Source organism: Hyla sarda, chromosome 5 (assembly GCF_029499605.1).
Source record: "Hyla sarda isolate aHylSar1 chromosome 5, aHylSar1.hap1, whole genome shotgun sequence".
NCBI classification, from domain to species: Eukaryota; Metazoa; Chordata; class Amphibia; order Anura; family Hylidae; genus Hyla; species Hyla sarda.
Genome location: NC_079193.1, coordinates 328084564 through 328110944, shown reverse-complemented (window position 1 = coordinate 328110944; position 26381 = coordinate 328084564). Strand labels below are relative to the sequence as shown.

General features: G+C 43.3%; 2 protein-coding genes across 4 annotated transcripts in view; one reads left to right on the top strand and one right to left on the bottom strand.

Annotated features, from left to right (window-relative positions):
• The window catches only part of POP1 (POP1 homolog, ribonuclease P/MRP subunit), a 71561-nt gene extending 45453 nt beyond the window's left edge, over positions 1 to 26108 (bottom strand). The window contains exon 1 of the mRNA XM_056522360.1: positions 26091 to 26108. The gene's annotated coding sequence lies outside the window, so the exon portion shown is untranslated. The remainder of the gene's footprint in view (positions 1 to 26090) is intronic.
• RIDA (reactive intermediate imine deaminase A homolog) lies at positions 70 to 26381 on the top strand. Of its 3 annotated transcripts, none has more exons than XM_056522362.1 (6): positions 70 to 239; positions 19774 to 19879; positions 22193 to 22247; positions 23492 to 23560; positions 25098 to 25153; positions 26136 to 26381. In XM_056522362.1, the coding sequence occupies exons 1-6, from the start codon at positions 175 to 177 to the stop codon at positions 26202 to 26204; spliced, it is 420 nt and encodes a 139-aa protein (XP_056378337.1). In that variant the 5' UTR covers positions 70 to 174; the 3' UTR covers positions 26205 to 26381. The 3 variants fall into 3 exon arrangements, with proteins under 3 accessions (XP_056378337.1, XP_056378338.1, XP_056378339.1); XM_056522363.1 differs by lacking the exon at positions 70 to 239 and adding an exon at positions 2857 to 2999; XM_056522364.1 differs by lacking the exon at positions 70 to 239 and adding an exon at positions 6838 to 6917.

Genomic DNA, 26381 nt, shown 5'->3' with positions numbered 1-26381 from the left:
ACACCGGCAGAGGATGTGATTGGGCGGTTTAGGGGTGGAGTGACGTCATTGGAACGTTTCCCTGGGAATGCGAGCATTAAGGCACCGCGCATGCGCCGAGCCCATGTGAACATTTGTGCAGTAGATTGAACTGTAGAAAGTCTAAAGCGCTGGACGTGTCAAGAAGTGTCAGTCATGGCTTCCGTGGTCAGGAGGATCATCTGCAGCGCTAAGGCACCGGCTGCCATTGGCCCATACAGGTAATGTGTCACTGCTGACCTGACAGCTGCTGCCAGTGACAGCCCCTATTATACATGCAGCAGGTGACTGACTATTCCTAATTCCATGTGTCTGCACTTCCCGTATGACAAGGGTCTCCAACAACTCCCAGCATGCCCGGACAGCCATTGGCCATTGAAGCTGTGTACAATCACTCAGTGTACATTTTAATGTGCAGCTTCAAAGGGGTAAATTACTTCTATTTAAAAAAATCTTAATCCTTTCAGTACTTATTAGCAGCTGTATGCTACAGAGGAAATTCTTTCTTTTTGAATTTCTTTTTTGCCTGTCCACAGTGCTCTCTGCTGACACCTCTGACCGTGTCAGAACTGTCCAGAGCAGCATAGGGTTGCTATGGGGATTTTCTTCTGCTCTGGACAGTTCCTGATATGGGCATCAGGTGTCAGCAGAGAGCACTGTGGATGAGACAAAAAAGAAAAGAATTTCCTCTGTAGCATACAGCTGCTAATAGGTACTGGAAGGGTAAAGATTTTTTTAATAGAAGTAATTTACAAATCTGTTTAACTTTCTGGCACCAGTTGATTAAAAAAAAAATTTAAAAAAAAATGTTTTCCACCGGGGTACACCTTTTGAAGCGTTACGGTCACGAAAAATAACATCCTCTATCCAAAGGACAGGGAATAAGTAGCTCCACCGGGTACCATCTTAGTAATTGCGGGGGGGGAGGGCAGCATTCAAACCCCCCCACGATCAGCTACTGTCCTGTAGATAGGGGATAAGTTATTTTTCGCAGATCTCTTTTAATATAAACTGTTGTCCAGACATGTTAAAAGTTTACCTGGCACCGCGTCTCCTTCTAAGCCCTTCTGCCATTGCAGTTATAATCTGATGAAGTGTGCGGCAGTGCTCTTTGTTCCCTGGCTGTTTGTCAGACCCGACTCATTGAATCCATAGATTACTGTTTCCCAACCATGGTGCCTCTAGCCGCTGAACAACTTTAAAGGAGAAATGCAGCAGAAATCTTTTAAGTTCCCCTGTGCCTTGGCTACAAAAACTAAAAAGACAATCTTTAATTCGCCTTCCTACGTTGTTCCCGTATCGGCGTCCCGTTCCTCCGGTGCTGCTCGGCTTTGTTCCGGCCTTAGTTCCTTACGTGACAGTGCGCTTAGCCTATCACCGGCCGAGGCAGGACATTACTGCGACCGGCAGTACGCTGACCCCAGTTTGACGTTTCGAACCTAAGAAGCAGGGAGCCGAGCAGCACCGAAGGAACGAGATGACGATAACAGAGCAACGGGGGAAAGTAGGGAGGAGAGTTATTTTATTTGTGCAGCCCAGGCACAGGGGAACTTAAAAGATTTCTGACACATTTCTCCTTTAACTGCCAGCATGTCCAACTGCTGTCCAGTCATTCTGGTGGTTGTAGTTTTGCAACAGCTGGAGGCACCCTGGTTAGGAAACACTGGCATAGCTTATAATGGAGTGAATGGTACCAGGCAGTGAAGCACATTGCTGCACATTTCTCATTCGTCTCCATTGGGGGACACAGAGACCGTGGGTATATGATGCTGACACTAGTCAGAACAGAGTATTAAAGGAGTAGTCCAGTGGTGACTCAGTGGTGAGCAACTTATCCCCTATCCTAAGGATAGGGGATAAGTTGCAGATCGCGGGGGGTCCGACCGCTGGGGCCCCCTGCGATCTCCTGTACGGAGCCCCGACAGCCCGCGGGAAGGGGGCGTGTCGACCTCCGCACTAGGCGGCGGCCCCTCAATACAACTCTATGGCAGAGCCGAAGCGCTGCCTTCGGCAATCTCCGGCTCTGCCATTGAGATGTATTGAGGGGGTGTGTCGGCCGCCGCTTCGTGCGGGGGTCGACACCCGCTATCTGGGCCAAGAGCCGGGGCCCCGTACAGAGAGATCTCAGGGGGCCCCAGCGGTCGGACCCCCCGCGATCTCAAACTTATCCCCTATCCTTAGGATAGGGGATAAGTTTTTCACGACTGGACTACTCCTTTAAAAAGAGATATTCCACCAACACCTGTCTGTGGGATAGATGATGACTGCTGGGAGCCCCACCAGGGTCCTATGTGTCCTGAGTTTAATGGAGCAGCAGTCGATTATGTGCTTCCATTTCATTTACTTTCTATGGGCCTGCCTGAGATGACTGTATATTGTTTTGGCTATTTTTGCCAGACATGTGTCTGACTGCCGCTCTATTCATCCAGGAGAACACAGGTCACCAGTTCTCATGATCTTTGGGGGTCGCAGCAGTCGAACACCCACTGATCACTCCTCACCTTTCTTACAGATTCTTGAAGAGACTTTGTGGTGAGGAAAACTCATTGAAATAACACTATAAATAAAGAATATTAGAGTTATACCCCCACCCAACACACACACCCCTGCAGGACCCAACCCCAGTAGAAATCATACAGTGTGTCCGTCCTCACCAGCAGCATTCGTTTATATGTAATGAATCAGTGATATAAATGGTTAATCACATTAAGCTGATATTATACAGTTGTGCTCTCGGGAGGCCGCACGTGTTTGTGATAAACACTTCTCATGGTGATCTTATGTTTATTGGTCAGGCCGAGCCAGTAACATTTTCCATTGTAACCTGGGTGACTCCCTAAGTCAATAAGAATCAAAGGTTATATCTGTCGCTGGAATCTCAGATTTTGGAGTCACAAGTAGACGCTCCAGCGCATCATGTCGGTCACACTAAGACGTGTCATTAATACACCGAGAGCGCCGGTTTTTAAGGGGATTTTCAGGTATGACTATCTTCAGGTATATCCTTGTCTACAGGCGTGTGGCATTACAATGTGTCCTATTGTCTGCATTGTACTTCTCTACCGCCTGTGGCTGAGTATATTGTTATATCTAACAACTAAGGGACGTTTACAGTGATAAACCTCCCCTGTCCGTTATATATGATCATTATAATTTGTCCTCTAAATGTTTTTTTGTTTTTATTTAATTTTAGAATATTTTTTTTATAAGGCTTTTTTTTTTCCAGAACACTTCAATGACAGGATGAGAGAAATGCACAAGTAGCAATACCCCAATGTAATGTTATAGGCGTTGATGCCTCTTATGGTAGCTTTTTATTGGGATGTGCAGTTTTAATAGTATTAAATAAGGTAACTGCTTGGAATTAAATTCCATAATTAATTTCCAGTTTTTCAGTTTAAAGTCTGTTTAGTTCCTAATGAGATCTGGATATACATTTTCACTATTTAAAATGCACAAAAACTCTGACACAGTTTTTGCAAAAAAATAAAATAAATAAAAATAAAATGCACGCATGCTGTGCACCAGATTTATTATGCATTGTAGGATGGGTCTACACTACATTTTTGCCCTATGTAGTTGTATCTATTAACTGTTTACTGGAGCAGCAGACCGCCTATTGACTCGTTCGGGAGCTAAGTGCTATTTCAAAAGCGCAGCGGATCGCTCTTTTGAGTCTGCTTGAAAAAGCTCTTAGGTCCCAAACAAACTTCGTTCAGCCATAGAAAGCAACCTGGTTTGCGGCTCATGATAACAGTATACGTAGGCGTCCCATTTTCATCGGGATGCTGACAGATACGGTTGTACTGATGTAGTGTGACCCTACCCTTTTTCACAGCATTCTCTTTCATGACAGCACCACGATGGAGGATGCTCCCTCATCACTGTATCTACAGGAATGGGTATGAGGGGGTGCTCAGGAGAGATACCTGGAGGGGTGGTCGATTGGGTCCTTTGTGGTCTCCTTCCAGCATCACCCCATCCGTAGCCAGTACTCCTCTAGGCAGTAAACCCCTGGCTGTAAACACTGACCGGATCCACCCCATTGTAGGGGCTGCACGGGGAGTCTGTGCAGTCAGGATCCCCATAAAGATGTGTGTCCAGCATCAAACACCTCATTTATCAAAATAGTGCTTGATTTTCATAAATAGCAGAATGGCTTAGACCTGGACAAGTTTCTAAGTGTGTTCCGTGTTGGGGTGGGTGTGGGCATAAACATTTGTGTTTGTGAAAATTTTTTTTTTTTAACTTTAACAGAACTGTTGTAGTTTGTAGTTTGTAGTTCGCTGGCATGATAGGATGGACCTGATGGGCTTGTCTATCAGAATTCGAGTTCATGCAAATAAAGAGAAAGGTTCCAGCATCTTGACATCAACAAAATGGAATGCTTTATTTAAATGGACACTGACGTTTAACCCCCTTAACGACGCAGGACGTAAATGTACGTCCTGGTGAGGTGGTACTTAACGCACCAGGACGTACACTTACACCCTAAGCATAACCGCGAGCATTGGAGCGATGCCTGGATCATGCGTGGCAGGTCCCGACTGCTGATCGCAGCCAGGGACCCGCTATTAACCCCTCAGATGCCGTGATCAATACAGATCACGGCATCTGCAGCATCACGATCATTAAAATGGATGATCCGATCGCCCGCAGTGCTGCCGCGGCGATCCGATCATCCAGCACAGCAGATGGAGGTCCCCTCACCTGGCTCCACTGCCTTCCCGGTGTCTACGATGCTCCGGCCCCTGTATTGCCCGTGCAGTAATAATAGCGCAGTGCCGCAGCGGCGATCCCGGGGGTCCCCAGCAGCGGGACTGCGGCGATCTGACATATTATCCCCTATCCTTTGGATAGGAGATAAGATGTCTAGGTGCCGAGTACCCCTTTAGGGGGGGGGGGGGAGACTTTTTGTATATGTCATAGAAAGTGGTTTGTGGATTTTCCGTCATTCTTCTCTGCAGATCTTCTCAAGCTCTGTCAGGTTGGATGAAGACCGTCCATAGAAGCCATTTGACTTGAAAATGGCTTTCACTAACTGTCCCAACCAAACCTGACAGAAATGTTCGACTGGGTACAAGTCAGGGCTCTGGCTGGGCCACTCGTGGACATTCAGAATTGTCCCTAAGCCGGTCCAGTGTTCTCTTGACTGTGCTGAGGGTCATGGGGAAGATTTATCAAAATATGTAGAGGAAAAGGGGAGCAGGTCTTTTTAAAAAGTTAAAGGAATCTGGTTGCTATGGGCAACTGCACCACTTTCATCTACACAGGTTTGGATAAATTTCCCCCATTGTGTTGTTGAAGGGGAACCTTCAGCCCAGTCTGAGGTCCAGAGCGCCCTGGAGCAGGTTTTATTTAAAATATCTTTGTACTTTGCTCCATTCAGTTTTTCCTCAACCCTGACCAGTCTCCATGGCTCGGCCTCTGAAAACCACCCCACAGAATGATGCTGCCCCACCACGCTTTTCTGTAGGGATGAAATTGGGCAGGTGATAAGCAGTGAGTTGTTTCCTCCAAAATGGATGCTTAGAGTTGACCATTGGCTTCTTAGTCATCTCTCTTACCAAGGCCCTTCTCCCCTTATTACTACTTCCATTAAAGAATTATTAAGGCCACTGTGCTCTTGGGGACTTTCAGTGCAGCAGAAATGTTTCTGTCCTCTTTTTTTTTTTTTCAGATCTGTGCCTCCTGTTTATGAGCCCTACGGGCAGTTCTTTCCTGCTCTTGGCTTGATTTTTGCTATGATATGCATTGTCAGCCATGAGATCTTATATAGACGGGGTGTGTCTTTCCAAATCCTGTCCAATCACCTAAATTTACCACAGGAGACTCCGATCAAGGTGCTGAAACAGAGAAATGACCAAGAAATGGGAGGCCCCATTGCTAAACTTCAAGCAAAGGGTCTGAATACAACATTTCAGTTTTACTATTTAAAAAAAAATTAGCAAACATTTCTAAAATTCAGTTTTTAGGTTCTCATTATAGGGTATTGAGTGCAGAATAATGGCCATGGGGGGGGGGGGGTGCTTAAAGGGGTACTCCGCTCATAGGCATCTTATCCCCTATCCAAAAGGATGGGGGATAAGATATCTGATCTTGGGGGGGGGGTGGGGGGGGTGAGGGTCCTGCCTCAGCGATCTCTCCTGCAGCACCCCCTGTCATCTGTCATCTGCTGCACGGAGCGAACTTCACTCTGTGCCTGATGACAGGCAATCCAGGGGCCGGAGGATCGTGACTTCACGGCACTGCCCCCTTTTGACGGCACGCCTTTCCCCCCCTCAATGCAAGTCTATGGGAGGGGGTGTGGCAGCTGTCACGCCCCCTCCCATAGATTTGCATTGAGGGAGCAGAGCGTGACGTCACACGGGGGGCCCTGACATCACGATCCTCCGGCCCCTGGATCGCCTGTCATCAGGCACAGAGTGAAGTTTGCTCTGTGCACAAAATGAGGGGGTGCTGCAGGAGAGATCGCGGGGGTTCCTAGCGGCGGGACCCCCGAGATCAGACATCTTATCCCCTATCCTAGGGGCGTTGACTTTAGCACAAGGCCCCAACGTAACAAAATGTAAAGAAAGCGAAGGGGTCTGAAAACTTTCCAAATACATTGTATAGGAGAAGACAATTGTCACCTGTACGTATGTAAAATGAGTTCTATCTAGTCGTGATCCTATTAGATACCATGTTTGTGGGTTAGTTTGTGTATGTCCTCTCCCTAAATCACAGCGCAGGATCAATGACCCCATCTCTGGCTGAGTCCATAGAAATCAAAGGTTACAACTTTCACTGGGAGCAGAGATTCCCAATGCCCAGACAGACACCCGGTAGCTGAACATGTCGGATACACTAAGACGCATTATCTATACACCTACCGCTCCTGTCCGCAGGGATGTCTACAGGTAGGTGGTCTTCATGCTGGTCCGCAGCAAACAATACAAAAAGCTGCATTATCTGCAGAAATGGGATTCTATATTGTTATATCATTGCATTTTGCTTTACATTGTCCCTTGTGTCTTGTTTCACTGTAATAGAAGTCAGAAGGATATGTGTGTATTAGAGATGAGCGAACTTACAGTAAACTCGATTCGTCACGAACTTCTCGGCTCGGCAGTTGATGACTTTATCCTGCATAAATTAGTTCAGCTTTGAGGTGCTCCGGTGGGCTGGAGACTCTCTCCTAGGACTGTATCCACCTTTTCCAGCCACCGGAGCACCTGAAAGCTGAACTAATTTATGCAGGATAAGTCATCAACTGCCGAGCCGAGAAGTTCGTGACGAATCGAATTTAATGTAAGTTCGCTCATCTCTAGTGTGTATGTGTGTGTGTGTAATATATGTATGTTATTTGCTTCTAATATGTTAGTTTTTATGTTGTATAACATTGTGGTAATTGATCTCTATGCAAACCTAAAATACAAGTTTTAAAGGTTGGATTTGAGGGGTACTATATGTCACCTGTCTCTGTACAGAGATAGATGTATATAAAGGTTTAAAGGGGTACTGCAGTGGAAATTCTTTTTTTTTTAATTTTTTTAAATGAACTAGTGCCAGAAAGTTAAACAGATTTGTAAATTACCTCTATTAAAAAATCTTAGTCCTTTCAGTACTTTTTAGCAGCTGTTTGCTACAGAGGAAAATCTTTTTTTTTTTTTTTTTTTTGTCTTGTCCACAGTGCTCCCTGCTGACACCTGATGCCCATATCGGGAACTATCCAGAGCAGGAGAAAATCCCCATAGCAAACCTATGTTACTCTGGACAGTTCCTGGGACGGACAGAGGTGTCAGCAGAGAGCACTGTGGACAAGACAAAAAATAAATTCAAAAAGTAAAGAATTTCCTCTGTAACATACAGCTGCTAAAAAGTACTGAAAGGATCAAGATTTTTTTTTAATAGAAGTCATTTACAAATCTGTTAAACTTTCTGGCACCAGTTCATTAAAAAAAAATAAAAAATAATAGTTTTCCACCGGAGTACCCCTTTTGGCTTTTAATGGGAAGGAATTGGGTACTTTATCTGCAAACGTAAAAAGTGCTAGATGGAAAGATCAAGCACCAATATACACTGTGGGGGAATTTATGAGACTTGGCACCTGGAGCAGATCAGTAAGAGTTTGCTCTGTTCCCAATGTTGGCGGGGCTTACTGCAGAGGGGGCATGGTATTGCATCAGGAGGGGGCTGCAGTGGTCACCTGACATCTTATGCTCATGTGACACTGTAGCGCCAACCAGTGGCAGAACAGAGGAGCAGGGCGGGAACAGTAGCGGAGGTAAGTGAAACAAGTTTATCTTTTTTTAAAGATAGACCTCCCCTAATGCAGTGGTCTTCAACCTGCGGGCCTCCAGATGTTGCAAAACTACAACTCCCAGCTGGGAGTTGTAGTTTTGCAACATCTGGAGGTCCGCAGGTTGAAGACCACTGATCTGGAGGATGATTTAAAGGGGTTATCCAGGAAAAAACTTTTTTTTTATATATATATATCAACTGGCTTCAGAAAGTTAAACAGATTTGTAAATTACTTCTATAAATATTTTTTTTAATCCTTTCAGAACTTATGAGCTGCTGAAGTTGAGTTGTTCTTTTCTGTCTAAGTGCTCTCTGATGACACCTGTCTCGGGAACTGCCCAGTTTAGAAGCAAATCCCCATAGAAAACCTCTTCTACTCTGTGCAGTTCCTGAGACAAGCAGCGATGTCAGCAGAGAGCACTGTTGCCAGACAGAAAACAATAACTCAACTTCAGCAGCTGATAATTATTGAAAGGATTAAGATTTTTTAATAGAAGTAATTTACAAATCTATAAGGAAAAAAAGGGGGGGGTACCAAATGCCTCTAGACTAATACCATAAAATGGTACATGATGATGAAATTGCAGAAAAAATAATAAATGATAAATCGGACTGTGCTTCACTTTAAATGATGTACAAATTTAATATAAAAAATGCAAATAGAACATAAAATGAATAATACAAATCTAATGCAAAAATGCCTCCTACCACAGGGCCCTTGTGGGGAGGTGAGATGATTAAATACAAAACATATATTAAAATATTTTTGTAAAAATTATAGCATGTGAATTACGTTCTACCGCTATCTCAATATATTGTAAACCGACATAGTATACTTTTGTGCGGTATACTCCGTTCCCATGTGATTTAGAACAGTTCACAAAGTGATATAGTTACCAACTCCTCAAGATGGTTTTGGCTGGACGTCCGAGAGATAAATGTATGAGGACTGTAATCAGCGCTGGCGTGCGCTTACGGTGACGGGCCCGGATGCCACAGGCCAAAAAGGTCACCGGTCACGGAGTAATGGCAGGCTCGATGGCAGATGCAATGGAGGCTTTATCCAGCGCTGGCATGCGCTTGCGATGACGGGCCCGGTTGCCGCAGGCCAAGGAGAAGTCACCGATCACGGAGTGGCTCCGGAGATGTAGATATACTCGGAGATATATAGATCTTGCTCCGGAAACAGGTAAAGGAAAGCCTCGAGGCTTTCCTTTACCTGTTTCCGGAGCAAGATCTATATATCTCCGAGTATATCTACATCTCCGGAGCCACTCCGTGATCGGTGACTTCTCCTTGGCCTGCGGCAACCGGGCCCGTCATCGCAAGCGCATGCCAGCGCTGGATAAAGCCTCCATTGCATCTGCCATCGAGCCTGCCATTACTCCGTGACCGGTGACCTTTTTGGCCTGTGGCATCCGGGCCCGTCACCGTAAGCGCACGCCAGCGCTGATTACAGTCCTCATACATTTATCTCTCGGACGTCCAGCCAAAACCATCTTGAGGAGTTGGTAACTATATCACTTTGTGAACTGTTCTAAATCACATGGGAACGGAGTATACCGCACAAAAGTATACTATGTCGGTTTACAATATATTGAGATAGCGGTAGAACGTAATTCACATGCTATAATTTTTACAAAAATATTTTAATATATGTTTTGTATTTAATCATCTCACCTCCCCACAAGGGCCCTGTGGTAGGAGGCATTTTTGCATTAGATTTGTATTATTCATTTTATGTTCTATTTGCATTTTTTATATTAAATTTGTACATCATTTAAAGTGAAGCACAGTCCGATTTATCATTTATTATTTTTTCTGCAATTTCATCATCATGTACCATTTTATGGTATTAGTCTAGAGGCATTTGGTACCCCCCCCTTTTTTTCCTTATATATTATTTTATACTAGTATTTTTTGGTGTAAATACTTTCCATTTAGCCTCGATTAATTTATATTGTGAGCTGCACATACCCCATTTTTTTAATTTACAAATCTGTTTGTTTCTGGAGCCAGTAGATATAAAAAAAAAAGAAAAAAAATTTTTTTTTACCTGGAATACCCCTTTAAAGCGTACACGTCAGATCAACAAAAAATTTTTTTTTTTTAAATATATCACTCAGTACCTAATCCTGACCATTTACATCAAATATTTATGTGTCCAGCACCTTTTATTTTTATTTTTTTTAGCCGTTGGCTGTCCGGGCATGCTGGGAGTTATAGTTTTGCAACATCTGGAGGTCCTCAGGTTGAAGACCACTGTCCTATTGGAAAGGTTTGACCACAATGAAATCCTTTGACTTGGTGCCGGAAGCCCTGGACTGGCAAATGTTTTTATTTTTACTTTTTTTTTTTAACCTATTGTCTAGTACAGTCCATCTTACCCAAAAAATGTAATTACAAATTCAGCCCTGCTACAACTCTAAGGCTATGTTCACACGGTGTAATGTCATGACATGCCAGCACTAGGACCACTTAGAAATGCGCCGTCTCATAGACAACAATGCATTTCCAAGCGTAATCTGCAACAGGTGCAATGTTTTTGCGGACTCCGGCATCCGAAATTTTGCTGCAAATGTTGCTGCCGCAGAAATTCTGCCATGTGAACAGAGAAGCAGAATCCCATTGAAATCAATGAGACTCTGCTCCTGTGTTTTGTCCGTGTGGAATATTCATGCAGAATTCTGCACAGACATTCTGCTGTGGGGACATAGCCTAAGGGAACGCTCACACATACATCATTTGCTGTGGGATTTCCACTACGGAAATTCTGCTTGTGGGTTTTCCACGGATTGTGTACACGTAAACATACCCTAATATAGACTTTCTTTAGGACTAGTTGAGCACCGGATGATTTTCTAACCTAGTAGACTGAAAATTCCAGGCTATGTAATTTTACCTCTGGCCATGTGACCTTTGCACGGTCTGTACAGAAGTAAGACCATATCTGTGGGGAGTTTTCTTGCGCTGTCCAGTCAGATGGGAGTCCTCCCGCCACCCCCACCAAGGCTCCCTCCGCCCTAGTGCTGCGCTGACATGATGCATTTCTCTGGGACACTACATGCCTCATTTTTCCTTCAGAGAAGCTAATAGTTAATTCAGTAACTATTCCCGATCAGCAGTGACTTGGATATCAGGGTAATCATTAACTTTGTGACCGTGTGATAGACCCGATCTAACTGTTTTTTTTTTTTTTTTTTGTTTTTTTTTTTTTTGTTTGTTTTTTTTGTTTGTTTTTTTACTGGAAAATCATCCATCAAGCAAACCTAAAACTTTAAAAAAGTACTTGTCACCAAACTAAACTTTAAATATATTGTTTCTTATGTAATTATAAGAGTCTTTACTTGCTGTTAAAATTCTCAACCTTTATATGTTTTTAATGTGATAAAAAAAAAAACAGCCACTAGGTGGCTCTGTTCTGTTCCCAAACAATTTGGTCTCCACCCGGACTTGCAGCTGTATACTACAGAGAAATTAGTTTTCTTTTTTAATTTCTTTTTTGTCTTGTCCACAGTGATCTCTGCTGATACCTCTGTCCGTGTCAGGAACTGTCCAGAGCAGCATAGGTTTGCTATGAGGATTTTCTCCTGCTCTGGACAGTTCCTGATATGGGCATCAGGTGTCAGCAGAGAGCACTGTGGACAAGACAAAAAAGAAATTCAAGAAGAATAGAATTTCCTCTGTAACATACAGCTGCTAATAAGTACTGAAAGGATAGAGATCTGGTGGTCCACAGGTTGTAGACCACTGTCCTATACTTTACATTGCACGGATCCCTCAACATACCATAGTTTCAACAAAGGATGGTCCATTTGGAGCGGATTACCATCGTATGTTGAGGGACCACTGTAATTTACAAATCTCTTTAACTTTCTGGCACCAGTTCATAACAAAAAAATTTCCACCGGAGTATCCCTTTAAAGTTAAACAGATTTGTTTATTACTTCTATTAAAAAATCTTAATCCTTCCAGTACTTATCAGCTGCTAAATGCTCAACAGGAAATTCTTTTTTTTTAAATTTTATTTCCTTTGTCTGACCACAGTGCTCTCTGCTGACATCCCTGTCCATTTTAGGAACTGTCCAGAGCAGGAGAGGTACTCTGGACAGTTCCGGACATGGACAGAGGTGTCAGCAGAGAACACTGTGGTCAGACAAAGGAAATTAAAAAAGAAAAAAACTTCCTGTGGAGCATACAGCAGCTGATAAGTACTGGAAGGATTAATATTTTTTTAATAGAAGTAATTTACAAATCTGTTTACCTTTCTGGCACCAGTTGATTTAAAAAAAAAAATGTTTTCAGTGGAGTACCCCTTTAACTACATTTGCTTGGCGTGCAAAAGGGGTGAGTGCCCTCATAATTCAGTAATCGTAATAGAGATAAAATATTTTGGTTTAGGTCATACTCTCCCAAGATGGCGATACAAATAATGTTTTCAAACCATCTGCCATTGGTGAATGAGAACATTGTGGTTTACAGTCGGATGGTGAAGCCCTGTAGCTAGTCCTGCTCTCAGCTGAGAAGTGCTAAACAGCCGGGACTGCACATAAAACATTGTAATAAAACAAAAAATCCTTTCAGATAATCTAATGTTACCTGCTGCACCCTCTGTGGGTTAAACATGGTGACTATTTCCCTATGTTACCTGTAGCACTTCTCTTCCTATTGTGTTGTAGTTGGCGGAGTTCCTATAATGGCATGTGGTGACCACAGCCGTGCACTCGCCAGGATCACTGAGCGTTTAACCTCTTCAGTTCTGCAGTATTATCCTGTGTTTATGATCAGATACTTTAAAGACACACGGTGCTTTATTTTGTACCATTTCCTAGGTTGTAAAATTATCTTTTAAAGGGGTACTCCGGTGGAATTTTAATTTTTTTAATTTTTTTTTAATTTTTTTTTATTATCAACTGGTGCCAGAAAGTTAAATAGATTTGTAAATTACTTCTATTTAAAAATCTTAATCCTTCCATTACTTATCATCTGCTGTGTACTACAGAAGAAGTTGAGTTGTTCTTTTCTGTCTGTCCACAATGCTCTCTGCTGACACCCCTGTCCGTGTCAGGAACTGTCCAGAGCTGCATAGGTTTACTATGGGGATTCTCTCCTGCTCTGGACAGTTCCTGATACAGGCATCAGGTGTCAGCAGAGAGCACTATGGTCAAGACAAAAAAGAAATTCAAAAACAAAAGAATTTCCTCTGTAGCATACAGCTGCTAAATACTACTGGAAGGGTAAATATTTTTTAATAGAAGTCATTTACAATTCTGTTTTTACTTTCTGGCACCAGTTTATTTAAAAAAATATATAAATTTCCACTGGAGTACCCCTTTAACCCCTTAAGGACCAGGCCATTTTACACCTTAGGACTGGAGTGTTTTTTGAACATCTGACCACTGTCACTTTAAACATTAATAACTCTGGGATGCTTTTACCTATCATTCTGATTCCGAGATTGTTTTTCGTGACATATTCTACTTTATGTTATTGGTAAAATTTTGTCGATACTTGAATAGTTTCTTAGTGAAAAATTCCAAAATTTGCTGAAAAAATTGAAAATTTTGCATTTTTCTAACTTTGAAGCTCTCTGCTTGTAAGGAAAATGGATATTCCAAATAAAAAAAAAAATTATTCACAAATATAATATGTCTACTTTATGTTTGCATCATAAAATTGACGTGTTTTTACTTTTGGAAGACATCAGAGGGCTTCAAAGTTAAGCAGCAATTTTCCAATTTTTCACAAAATTTTCAAACTCACTATTTTTCAGGGACCTGTTCAGGTTTGAAGTGGATTTGAAGGGTCTTCATATTAGAAATACCCCACATATGACCCCATTATAAAAACTGCACCCCCCCAAAGTATTCAAAATGACATTCAGTCAGCGTTTTAACCCTTTAGGTGTTTCACAGGAATAGCAGCAAAGTGATGGAGAAAATTCACTATCTTCATTTTTTACACTCGCATGTTCTTGTAGACCCAATTTTTTTATTTTTACAAGGGGTAAAAGGAGAAAATTTATACTTATATTTGTAGCCCAATTTCTCTCGAGTAAGCACATACCTCATATGTCTATGTAAAGTGTTCGGCGGGCGCAGTAGAGGGCTCAGAAGCGAAGGAGCGACAAGGGGATTTTGGAGAGTATGTTTTTCTGAAATGGTTTTTGGGGGGCATGTTGCATTTAGGAAGCCCCTATGGTACCAGAACAGCAAAAAATCCCCACATGGCATACCATTTTGGAAACTAGACCCCTTGGGGAACGTAACAAGGGGTAAAGTGAACCTTAATACCCCACAAGTGTTTCACGACTTTTGCATATGTAAAAAAAAAATTTTTTTTTCCACAAAAATGTGTGTTTCCCCCCAAATTTCACATTTTTGCAAGGGTTAATAGCAGAAAATACCCCCCAAAATTTGTAACCCCATCTCTTCTGAGTATGAAGGTACCCCATAAGTGGACCTGAAGTGCACTACGGGTGAACTACAATGCTCAGAAGAGAAGGAGTCATATTTGGCTTTTGGAGAGCAAATTTTGGTCGGGGGGCATGTCGCATTTAGGAAGCCCCTATGGTGCCACAACAGCAAAAAACCCTCACATGGCATACCATTTTGGAAACTAGACCCCTTGAGGAATGTAATAAGGAATAAAGTGAGCCTTATTACCCCACAGGGGTTTCACGACTTTTGCATATGTAAAAAAATATATATATTTTTTCACAAAAATGTGTTTCCCCCCAAATTTCACATTTTTTGCAAGGGTTAATAGCAGAAAATACCCCCCAAAATTTGTAACCCCATCTCTTCTGAGTATGAAGGTACGCCATAAGTGGACCTGAAGTGCACTACGGGCGAACTACAATGCTCAGAAGAGAAGGAGTCCTATTTGGCTTTTGGAGAGCAAATTTTGCTCGTGGGGCATATCGCATTTAGGAAGCCCCTATGGTGCCAGGACAGCAAAATAACCCCCACATGGCATACCATTTTGGAAACTAGACCCCTTGAGGAACGTAACAAGGGGTACAGTGAGCATTTACCCCCCCCCCCCCCCCCACTGGTGTCTGTCAGAACTTTGGAACAGTGGGCTGTACAAAATTTTTAATTTGCACAGCCCACTGTTTAAAACTGTGAGGTGTAAATTCTCACTGCACCCCTCATTACATTCTGTGAGGGGTGTAGTTTCTGAAATGGGGTCACATGTGTTTTTTTTTTGTTTTGTTTTTTTTGCGTTTGTCAAAACCGCTGTAACAATCAGCCACCCCTGTGCAAATTACCTCAAATGTACATGGTGCACTCTCCCTTCTGGGCCTTGTTGTGCGCCCCCAGAGCACTTTGCGCCCACTTATGGGGTATCTCCGTACTCGGGAGAAATTGCATTACAAATTTTGGGGGGCGTTTTTCCCTTTTACCTCTTGTCAAAATGAAAAGTATAGGGCAACACCAGCGTGTTAGTGTAAAAAATTAATTTTTTTACACTAACATGCTGTTGTAGACCCCAACTTTACCTTTTCATAAGGGGTTAAAGGAGAAAAAGCCCCCCAAAATTTGTAACACAATTTCTCCCGAGTACGGCGATACCCCATATGTGACCCTAAACTGTTGCCTTGAAATACGACAGGACTCCAAAGTGAGAGCGCCATGCGCATTTGAGGCTTGAATTAGGGATTTGCATAGGGGTGGACATAAGGGTATTCTACGCCAGTGATTCCCAAACAGGGTGCCTCCAGCTGTTGCAAAACTCCCAGCATGCTTGGACAGTCAACGGCTGTCCGGCAATACTGGGAGTTGTTGTTTTGCAACAGCTGGAGGCTCCATTTTGGAAACAGTGGCGTACTGGACGTTTTTCATTTTTATTGGGAGGGGGGCTGTGTAGGGGTATGTGTATATGTAGTGTTTTTTACTTTTTATTTTATTTTTTATGTTAGTGTAGTGTAGTGTTTTTAGGGTACAGTCACACGGGCGGGGGATTACAGCGAGTTCCCGCTGCGAGTTTGAGCTGCCGCGCAAAATTTGCTGCATCGCAAACTTGTAGCCTGATACTCACTGTAAGCCCCCTGCCGGTGTGAATGTACCCTGTACATTCACAGGGGGGGGGGGGGGGGGACCTCCAGCTGCTGCAAAACTACAACTCCCAGCATGCACAGTTTATCAGTGCATGCTGGTAGTTATAGTTTTGCAACAGCTGGAGGCACACGGTTGGGAAACACTGAGTTAGGAAACAGACAATGTTTCCCAACCAGTGTGCCTCCTGTTGTTGCAAAACCACAACTCCCAGCATTCTCAGGCATGCTGGAAGTAGTAGTTCGGCAACATCTTTAGAGCCAGATGTTGCCGAACTACAACTCCCAGCATGCTGGGAGTTGTAGTTTTGCAACATCTGGAGGACTGCAGTTTGCAGACCACTAATACAGTGGTTCCCAATCTGTGCCCTTCCAGATGTTGCAAAACTACAACTCCCAGTATGCCAAAACTGTCCAGGCATGCTGGGAGTTGTAGTTCTGCAACATCTGAAGGGCCAGATGTTACAGAACTACAACTCCCAGCATGCCTGGACAGTAAGGGCATGCTGAGGATGTGTAGTTTTGCAACATCTGGAAGGGCACAGTGGTCTCCAAACTGTGGACCTCCAGATGTTGCAAAACTGCAACTCCCAGCATGCCCAGACGCCAAGGGCTGTCTGGGCATGCTGGGAGTTGTAGTTTACAGAGTCCCATTACAGCAATGCATGTCGCTTTACGGCGACGTGCATTGCTGTAAAGGGCCCGACCGCGGCTGAAGATATACTCACCTGTCGCCGCCGCCATCTTCCTCGCCGGGATCCGGGTCTTCAGGGACAAGGTAAGTACCGGGGCCGGTCCCCAGCACTCCCCCGTCCCCCGCCGCGTCCTCCGGTCTTCCTCCCGTCCTCTCCAGACTTCCAGGGGCCGGGCAGGACGGGAGGAAGTAGCCGCCCCTCCTCCTGCGATTGGTCGGTTAACTAACCGACGGATCGCAGGGGATAGGAGGAGGTGGCAGGCTTGCCACCTCGCTCCTATTCTTTAGCTTGGTCCTGGCTGTCTGTGACAGCCGGGATCATGCGAAATTACCGGGCGGTCGGGTCCCAGAGACCCGATCAGCCCGGTATCGCCGCAGATCGCAAGGGCGATTTCCCTTGCGATTTGCGGTGATCGCCGACATGGGGGGCCTACATGGCCCCCCTTGGCGTTTGCCCTGGATGCCTGCTGAAGCATTTCAGCAGGCATCCAGTTCCGATCTCTGTCTGGCGAACGGCAGAGATCGGAAATACAACAGGACGTTCTCTAACGTCCTTGGGCATTAAAGCCCAGGTAGTGAGGACGTTAGAGAACGTCCTATGTCCTTAACAGGTTAATAAACCCCCCCCTAAGATGCCTATAGGTCCATAAGACCATGATGAGCTATACTCTCACACAGAATTTTGGGCTTTTTTTTATTTTATTTTTACATTTTTTTTTTTTGAACTATAATGGAAATTTTTGCACCCACTTTTGTTTTGGACCCACTCCTGGTTTTGGTAAAATACTGCCCAAAAAAGATTGTCTACATAGCCATACAGTGGTTTTGTGCGGCACCATATTCCCTACTAGAAACAGTGAATGCCCCCATAATACAGGACATTGGTATTGCATGCCATATTTTTTTTTCATAGTGTCAATGAAAACCTTCTCCATACATAGAGACATAGTATAAACCTATAGATTTCTGTGAGCTCTGCTGTATTGTATATATGTGTGTGTATATATATATATATATATATATATATATATATATATATATATATACAAATGCCCCCTGCTCAAAGCCTTAGTCCTGCTATAAAGAGCTGACCCGGGTCTGTTAAAAACTGGACCCCATACAACCGACCGTATTTTTCGCCATATAAGACGCTCCGGCATGTAACACGCACCCAATGTTAAAGCATGAAAATTTAGAAAAAAAAATATTCTGAACCTTCAACCTGCGGACCTCCAGATGTTGCAAAACTACAACTCCCAGCATGCTGGGACAGCAGTTGGCTGTCCGGGCATGCCAGGAGTTGTAGTTTTGCAACATCTGGAGGTCCGCAGGTTGAAGACCACTGGTATAGGAGGTAGCGCTCACGTGTCCCCGCCGCTCCGGACCGTCACCGCTGCCCTGGATGTTGCCCTCCATCGCTGTTGCTGCGTCCCCGGGTCGTCCCCGTCGCTCCGGAACGTCTCTGCTGCCGGGTATATTCGCTCTCCGTCGCCGCCATCACGCTGCTACGCACGCCGCTCCTATTCGATGACGGGACGGCGTGCGCGACGACGTGATGACGTTGAAGGAGAGCGCCGGCCATGCAGGGGATCCCGGCACGGAGCAGACACTGAGGAGGCAGGTAAGGTCCCTCCCGGTGTCCTGTAAGCTGTTCAGAATGACGCGATTTCACCGCAGCGGTCCCGAACAGCCCGACTGAGCAGCCGGGTTAGTGTCACTTTCGCCTCAGACGCGGAGGTCAGCTTTGATCGCCATGTCTGAAGGGTTAATACAGGGCATCACTGCGATCGGTGATGTCCTGTATTAGCCGCGGGTCCCGGCCATTGATGGGACAGGTTTTAATGTGTATTTGTTGAATGCTTTGAGCCGGCGCCAGGCGCTTGTGATGTCATAGCCCCGCCCCCTCAAGATGTCACGCCCCGCCTCCTCAATGCAAGTCTATGGGAGGGGACGTGACGGCTGTCACAGACTTGCCATAGACTTGCATTGTGGGGACGTGGCATGACGTCATGGGGGGGCGGGGCTATGATGTCACAAGCTCCCGGCGCCAGCTCCAGTGTTCGGAACAGATTGTTCTAAATGCTGAGTAGCTTAGTACCCCTTTAAATCCACAGTTATACATCCTCAATTGCAGATTTTACAATTTCAAATCTGTAGCGGATCCTGTGTTTGTGTTTCCACACGTACAGTATCCTGCGCGTATTTGATGCGGCAGATTTCAATGTAAACTAAATAATTAAACACAGCAACATCTTTAAATCCTTTGCATGAAATATAGGGTCTGTTTACAAAGACGGATTTTATTGTGAGACAGCGGTGTGTTTCCTGCTGTGAGTTGTGCATTTGACTAGTCAGTCTGTGGCAGACCCCAATGACTTCAGTGGTCTCTGCTACAGATTCCGCTGCCAAAAATCTGTCTGAGATCCCTCCCCAATTCACAACTCCCAGTAGGAAACACGCTGCTATTGGACAGTAAAATTTGCCTGTGTGAATGGACCCTTAGGGGTACGTTCACATGTACGGTATCTGCTGCATATTTCCTGCTGCTGATTTTGCTACCCATTGAATTCAAAAGGTAGTAAAATCAGATGCAGAAAATATGCATCACAATATGGCACGTGTGAACATACCCTTTAAAGAACATTTGGGGGGAGGACCTTCCTACATGTATAGTACATCATACGTGTTTGGTAATGGACTCTTGTGTTCTTTGTTGCAGTCAAGCAGTGGTGGTGGATAAGACCATGTATGTATCTGGGCAGCTTGGCATGGATCCTGCAAGTGGGCAGCTTGTACCCGGTGGGGTGAAGAACGAGGCAAAGCAGGTAAAGGATTATATTCACATGTTATTATGTTCACATTTTCATTAAATCACTTAATCGGATTAAATTTCACCATTAGACATGCCACATACATTTTAGTTGTATCATCCATCCCAAATGTCGTAACTCTACTGGATTGCTTTTTTTCCCCCCTTTTGTCAAGCATTGTTGTTTTATTTTTTGTTATCTGTAAAGAAAATATAATATGAGACAACCCATTTATCCGATTCTTTTTTTTTTTTCTTTTTTTTTTTTTTTTGTCCAATAACAATGCCATTTTTTTCAAAACCATATCTCATCTACCCACTCCTGCAAGAGAGAAACCTTATATTGTAGTTTTATTTTTATATTTTAACTACCGTACTTAGACATATTCATCAAAGCAAGAACGACCTTTTCGAGGAGAACCAATTTCTAATAATTTTGTTATCTAGCGTAGAATACGGTAATAATCTAATAATTTCTTTTTTTTTTTTTCCTCTTGGTAATCTAAGCTGTACCCCATCTCACAAACGCAGTAACTCCAGGTGAATAGGGAATTTGCTTTTTCATTCTACTCTCCAACTTAACATACTCCTTTTTTATTTTTCAGTAATAATTAAATGGGCACTGACAGATACAAAAACTATTAACAGTGCCCATTGTAAAGCATGTATAACCAATAGGTTTTGTATTTGCTTTCACTAGAAAATTTTCATTATTTCATACTGGAAAAGCCAGTCAAACAACTGGCCCCCTGCCTGCTTGGACACATACTAGTCCTGCTGTGTCCATGCGTCATCACCTATGTCATGGACACACTTCCTTGATTGACAGCTGTGAGCGCAGGGCTCAGAGCTGCAGGAAAAATCCTCCCACTGTCATCTTGTGTCCCGCTGCTGTCAGTGAGGACAAGCTGGGAGTTGTAGTTTTGCTAATGCTAGAGGAGATGCAAGCAGACAAAATACTGAGGGAGGGGGCGGAGACCTGCACAGTGAGGCCACGCCCCCTCCCTATGAGAGGAATTCAGACTTGTGAGCTAAATTAAAAGTGTAATAACATAAATAAAGGTGCCAGACACATAACTTAGATGTACATGGTCAGGATTAGGTACTGAGTGATATATAAAAAAAATGTTTTTTGTTGGATCTGACGGGTACGCTTTAAATCATCCTCCAGATCAGTGGTCTTCAACCTGCGGACCTCCAGATGTTGCAAAACTACAACTGTCAGCATGCCTGGACAGCCATTGGCTGTCCAGGCATGCTGGGAGTTGTAGTTTTGCAACATCTGGAGGTCCGCAGGTTGAAGAACACTGATCTAGAGGATGATTTATCATTGCATTTAGAGCTTTTTTTTTTTTTTCCTTTTCTTTATTACTCCGGCCACACAAAATGTTGCACATGCACCTGAGCATTTCTTTTGTGAGTTTTGTGGATACGCATAAAGTAGCAAACAGCCTTACCTAAGCAGCTTTCAGTTTTCACGTTGTAGTTTTGCAGCAGCTGGAGGTCACCAGTTTGGAGACCACTGCTCTAGGGGGTTGAATAACTAATATCAAGGAGTGATCAGCTATGCAGATGTGGTAACAACTCATGAGTGAGGAATGGCAGCAGAAAACCAGTTGTGATAGGAATTGCCACTGCCGGACATCTACATAATTGAACAAAACAAACAAATGTTAAAGGGTACCTCTCATCAAAAAAACTTTTGATATATTATAGATTAATGTATGCATAATAACTTTACAATTGCATGTTATTAAAAAATATACTTCTTTCTATTTAATTTTCCACTTTGAAGAAATGACCACTAGGGGTCTCCCTACCAGTCCTGGCAGCAAGCATTTCAGACTCATGCTGGAGTCCTAAACACTACCAGCTGCCAGTCTGCTTTGCTCACAAAGGAGAACACTCAGAGCTGCCAGCCTGCTTTGTTCACAGCCTGTTTGGCTGTGAACAAAGCAGGCTGGCAGCTCTGAGTGTTTAGAACTCCAGCATGAGTCAGAAATGCTTGCTGACAGGACTGATCGGGAAAAATACAATAGAAAGAAGCATATTTTTCATTAACATGCTATTGGAAAGTTATTCAACATTCATTCATCTAAAATATATCAAAAGTTTATTTGATGAGAGGTACCCTTTAAGGTTCTTCCGTACCCTGCAGGTGCTAAGATGCCGACATGTAATATCTTATTTCACATTGCGTCACTGCTATCCGAGGAGTTTATATGCACCTATCTAATCAGACAGCCAAGTCATGCCAGCCATATTTTGGAGACTGTATTGTACAACTTCTTCACCATATAATCATCTAGAATTTTTATATTGTTTCCAGGCATTGGTGAATATGGGTGAAATTCTTAAAGCAGCAGGATGTGATTACACCAATGGTATGTATGTTGTTTATAGCTATGTACTGTCTCTTTAAGATGATTAGTTGTCTTCAATGTACAGTGGTCACCCAATATGATAGATAGGTATGAGAGAGATATGATAGATAGATATTAGATGAATAGAGATATGGGATATTGTATATGAAATTACATAGATATGAGAGATGGATAGGTATGGGATAGGTATGGGATAGGTATGGGATAGGTATGGGATAGATATTAGATGAATAGAGATATGGGATATTGGATATGAAATGACATAGACAGCACATATACCAGGAATCACATCCAAATACAGATAAGGCCCACAAGAAATGCGTATCTACAGCTCCATGCAATGACTGGACGTACAGTAGGGCCATGACACATTCTTGTTGGCAATCCTGGCATCTAACCTGGCACACAATGCTTCCCTAATTTCTTCCTGCCAGCACTGGCACCACACAGGGTCTAATCTGGCAGAGGCTGTTTCCCTTACTTTTCCCTTGACAATGGGCACTGCAGGATCCCTCAGTTTCTGGAGCCCACAGTGTCTGGGCATCACTTGTCTAGTGTAACCTGTTAGATCCCACATTTCACAAACTCTGTTCCTTGGCCAGAACACCCCCGGAATCTCAATAACGCCAACTCTGCTATCTCTGGCGGCTCCATAAACAATGAATGGAGAGGCGGTGGGCATGATGACCCCTTGTCTCGTTCAATACAAAGGAGTCAGGGTATAGTTGTGGAGCTCAGGAGGGGGCCCAGCGGTTGGACCCACTGTGATCCCTCACTTACCCCTATTCTGCTCCCCAGTGCTGCTCGTGACTTGTAGAGACCTGCATTGCAGAACTCCACCTAGGCACGTTTGTGCAGTATGTGAACATACTCTGATTCAGTATGGTATATATTACTGTACATCAGTCTTTCCCAACCAGGGTGCCTCCAGCTGCTGCAAAACTACATCTCCCAGCATGCCCGGACAGCCAAAGGCTGTCCGGGCATGCTGGGAGATGTAGTTTTGCAGCAGCTGGAGGCACCCTGGTTGGGAAACACTTATGTACATACTTAGCTTTTCTGTTCTGCTCATATTCTTTTAACCACATTAAACATAGAAAGACTTGTCTCATTGTTTAAAATGGTTCAGAGAAGCAAAACAATACTCAAAATGCAGAACTCTTATACAGTATATCTTTACTTACCGTCACATTTATTTTTTTTCTTATACTAATGACATAGAATGTTCTGTTCTTTTACTCTAGTTGTGAAGACTACAGTGTTATTGGCAGATATCAACGACTTTAATGACGTTAATGAGATTTACAAGCAATGTGAGTATATTGTGAGAAGGTATTCATATACATAATGCCAGAGCAATACAAGCAGAATTATCAAAGCAGTAGGATATTACTGTGGTTGGGCATCCTATCAAGGGTGTGTATATATATATATATATATATATATATATATATATATATATATATATATGCAATAGCAAATATAGGAGTGCAATAGCAAAAATTATTTATATATATAAATATATATAATATATGATTTTTCCAGAGCCACAGAATATTTCACATGCCACGGGCCTAAGGTGTAGCTCTAAAGTTTCAATGGTCACTCTCATTAAAAATAATTTTTGCTATTGCACTCCTTATGGTAAATTTAAAAAAATTCTAATGTACTTTTGTTTAAAAAACAAAACAAAAAAAAAAACGATGTTTTCTAGGTTTCCTTTGTGTTTAAAAAAGCTGCCACTAGGTGTCTCCCTACTTGTCCAGAGCACATCTCACCCCCCATCTTTTTCACAGACTTTGAACTCCTGCTGGCCTGGCAGAAGTCCAAAAGCAAAGCAGGAAATGCTGAGGGGGGGGGGGGGGGTGCAGCCTTATCCAATCATAGCTCATCTCACACACTGAACTGCTCTGGGCAGTGTGTAGCAGAGTGAGGGAGGAAGTTCTCCCCTGTATGGCTTCAGATGATGTCACGCCTGCTGGGTAACGCCCCTTCCCAGTCTGTGAATCTGACTGAGACTGAACAGAAAATACAGAGCAATATCACGGTAGAGAACTAAAAAAATAATAAAAATAAAGTCAGGGGGTGATTTATCATGATGGGGGGGGGGGCAGTGAACTGGGAGGATTATAAAATTTAACAAGATCATGAGAGGTACTCTTTAATAACTTTTCTTTCTTACATGAGTACAATATCTGAATATGAAGGACTTTTGTAGTTCTGGGCTATAATTAATTCCAAGGATACAAAAAGATATAGTCCGACACCGCTAATAACAGACAACAGAGAAAGTCCATATATATATATATCAGATGCAGCAAACAGTACGTGTCACTGCGTAGGATACGAACGCTGCGGTGGTGCACTTATCCCATAACAGTCCGTAAAAATTTTATTACAATCAGATATAGAAGGAAGAATAACTCACTCACCAGAGACTTCTGCAGCAGGAATACAACTTTATTCGGCAAGCATGCGAAGCGTTACATAGGAACACAGGGAGCTTGTGGCGGACAGTTGAGGCCGGGGGTGTTATGGGGGCGACAACACGTTTCACGCACGGAGGCGCTTCTTCTGGCCCGCACTCTGTGCGGGCCAGAAGAAGCACCTCCATGCGTGAAACATGTTGCCGCCCCCTTCCTCACCTGTCCACCACGAGCTCCCTGTGTAACGCTTTGCATGCTTACCGAATAAAGTTGTATTCCTGCTGCAGAAGTCTCTGGTGAGTGCGTTATCCTTCCTCTTATATCTGATTGTGATAAGTTCTGTGCTGTAAGTTGGTTGTCGTTTTAATATGTCAGTTTTCGGGTTGCTAGTCTCTTATCTGTATTCGTGTGTTTTCTTTCACAGTTTTTCAGCACAATTTCCCTGCAAGAGCTGCTTACCAGGTTGTTGCTTTGCCAAGAGTAAGTGTGTTTCTTGTACAATTCCACTCACATGGGAACGGTTTTTTTTTACCCGTGTGTGTATATAAAGTTTATAGAGTCTTATCATCAGACAATCTGAGTTGCCAAATTGAGAAAAATTATCTAAAACTTATTAAAAAAGAGCTGCTCTGATGGACCTGGCCTGACCATGCACTACATGGTCGGTCAAGTTTTTAAATTGTGTACATGTGATACTGGGGTATTCCAGCCCCTATAAACATCCCCTATTCACACGTGCTCCATGCATTGTCTATGGGAGCACCGGAGATAGCTGATCGTTGTACTCTGGTGTGTACCATAGACAATGCAGCCGGTAGAGTTGGGCCCGTTTTGGAAATAACAGGGGGTCCCAGAGGTCCCGTTAAGAAATGAGCGAACATATAGTAAATTCGATTCGTCACGACCTTCTCGTCTCAACAGTTGATGACTTATCCTGCATAAATGAGTTCAGCTTTCAGGTGCTCCCGTGGGCTAGAAAAGGTGGATACAGTCCTAGGAAATAGTCTCCACCTTTTCCAGCCCACGGGAGCACCTGAAAGCTGAACTAATTTACGCAGGATAAGGCATCAACTGCCGAGCCGAGAAGTTCGTGACAAATCGAATTTACTGTAAGTTCGCTCGTCTCTAGTCCCCTTTCTCAACACAGTACAATAAATATACAAAATAGAAATGCGTATACAAAGGTCCTATCCAAATAAACATTTATATATCTACCATAACAAATCATGGGGGGAAAATACATGAAAATGAATAAAATAAACCAATACAAACTAATCAGAAAAAGATTCTTGGAGCAAGGGAATATTACCACAACTAAAAGACTCATTTATGCCTTGAAATACACCTGTACTTTTATTTTATACTTTAATTCAGCCCAACATGAATTCACGTATAAATTCACCATATCTATACATACATATCGGCTTTGCTGTAACTTCATTATTGTGTCTCTTTCTTTCAGGGGGGACGAGTAGAAATTGAAGCTGTCGCTGTCCTTGGGCCGATCACTGAGGTTTCTAGTTCCCTGTAAAAAACCAGTTACATAGAATCGTCTTTTTCCTTAGTATTGCATAAAAACACTGTACAATGGGTTAAACATTCCTAATGTTTAGTGCCAAGATGCTTCCGGGACATTGTACATGATATCTGATCTGTGCATAGGTATTAATGACTGGAATAAATGTTACTTTTCTTTTTATCAAATGTA

What these genes read in the sequence shown, in the direction of transcription:
- RIDA (XM_056522362.1), top strand. Translation starts at nt 175, where the DNA reads ATGGCTTCCGTGGTCAGGAGGATCATCTGCAGCGCTAAGGCACCGGCT. An exon ending in GCTGCCATTGGCCCATACAG is followed by an intron (nt 240 to 19,773) that starts GTAATGTGTCAC and finishes TCTTTGTTGCAG; the next exon opens with TCAAGCAGTGGTGGTGGATA. An exon ending in TGAAGAACGAGGCAAAGCAG is followed by an intron (nt 19,880 to 22,192) that starts GTAAAGGATTAT and finishes TATTGTTTCCAG; the next exon opens with GCATTGGTGAATATGGGTGA.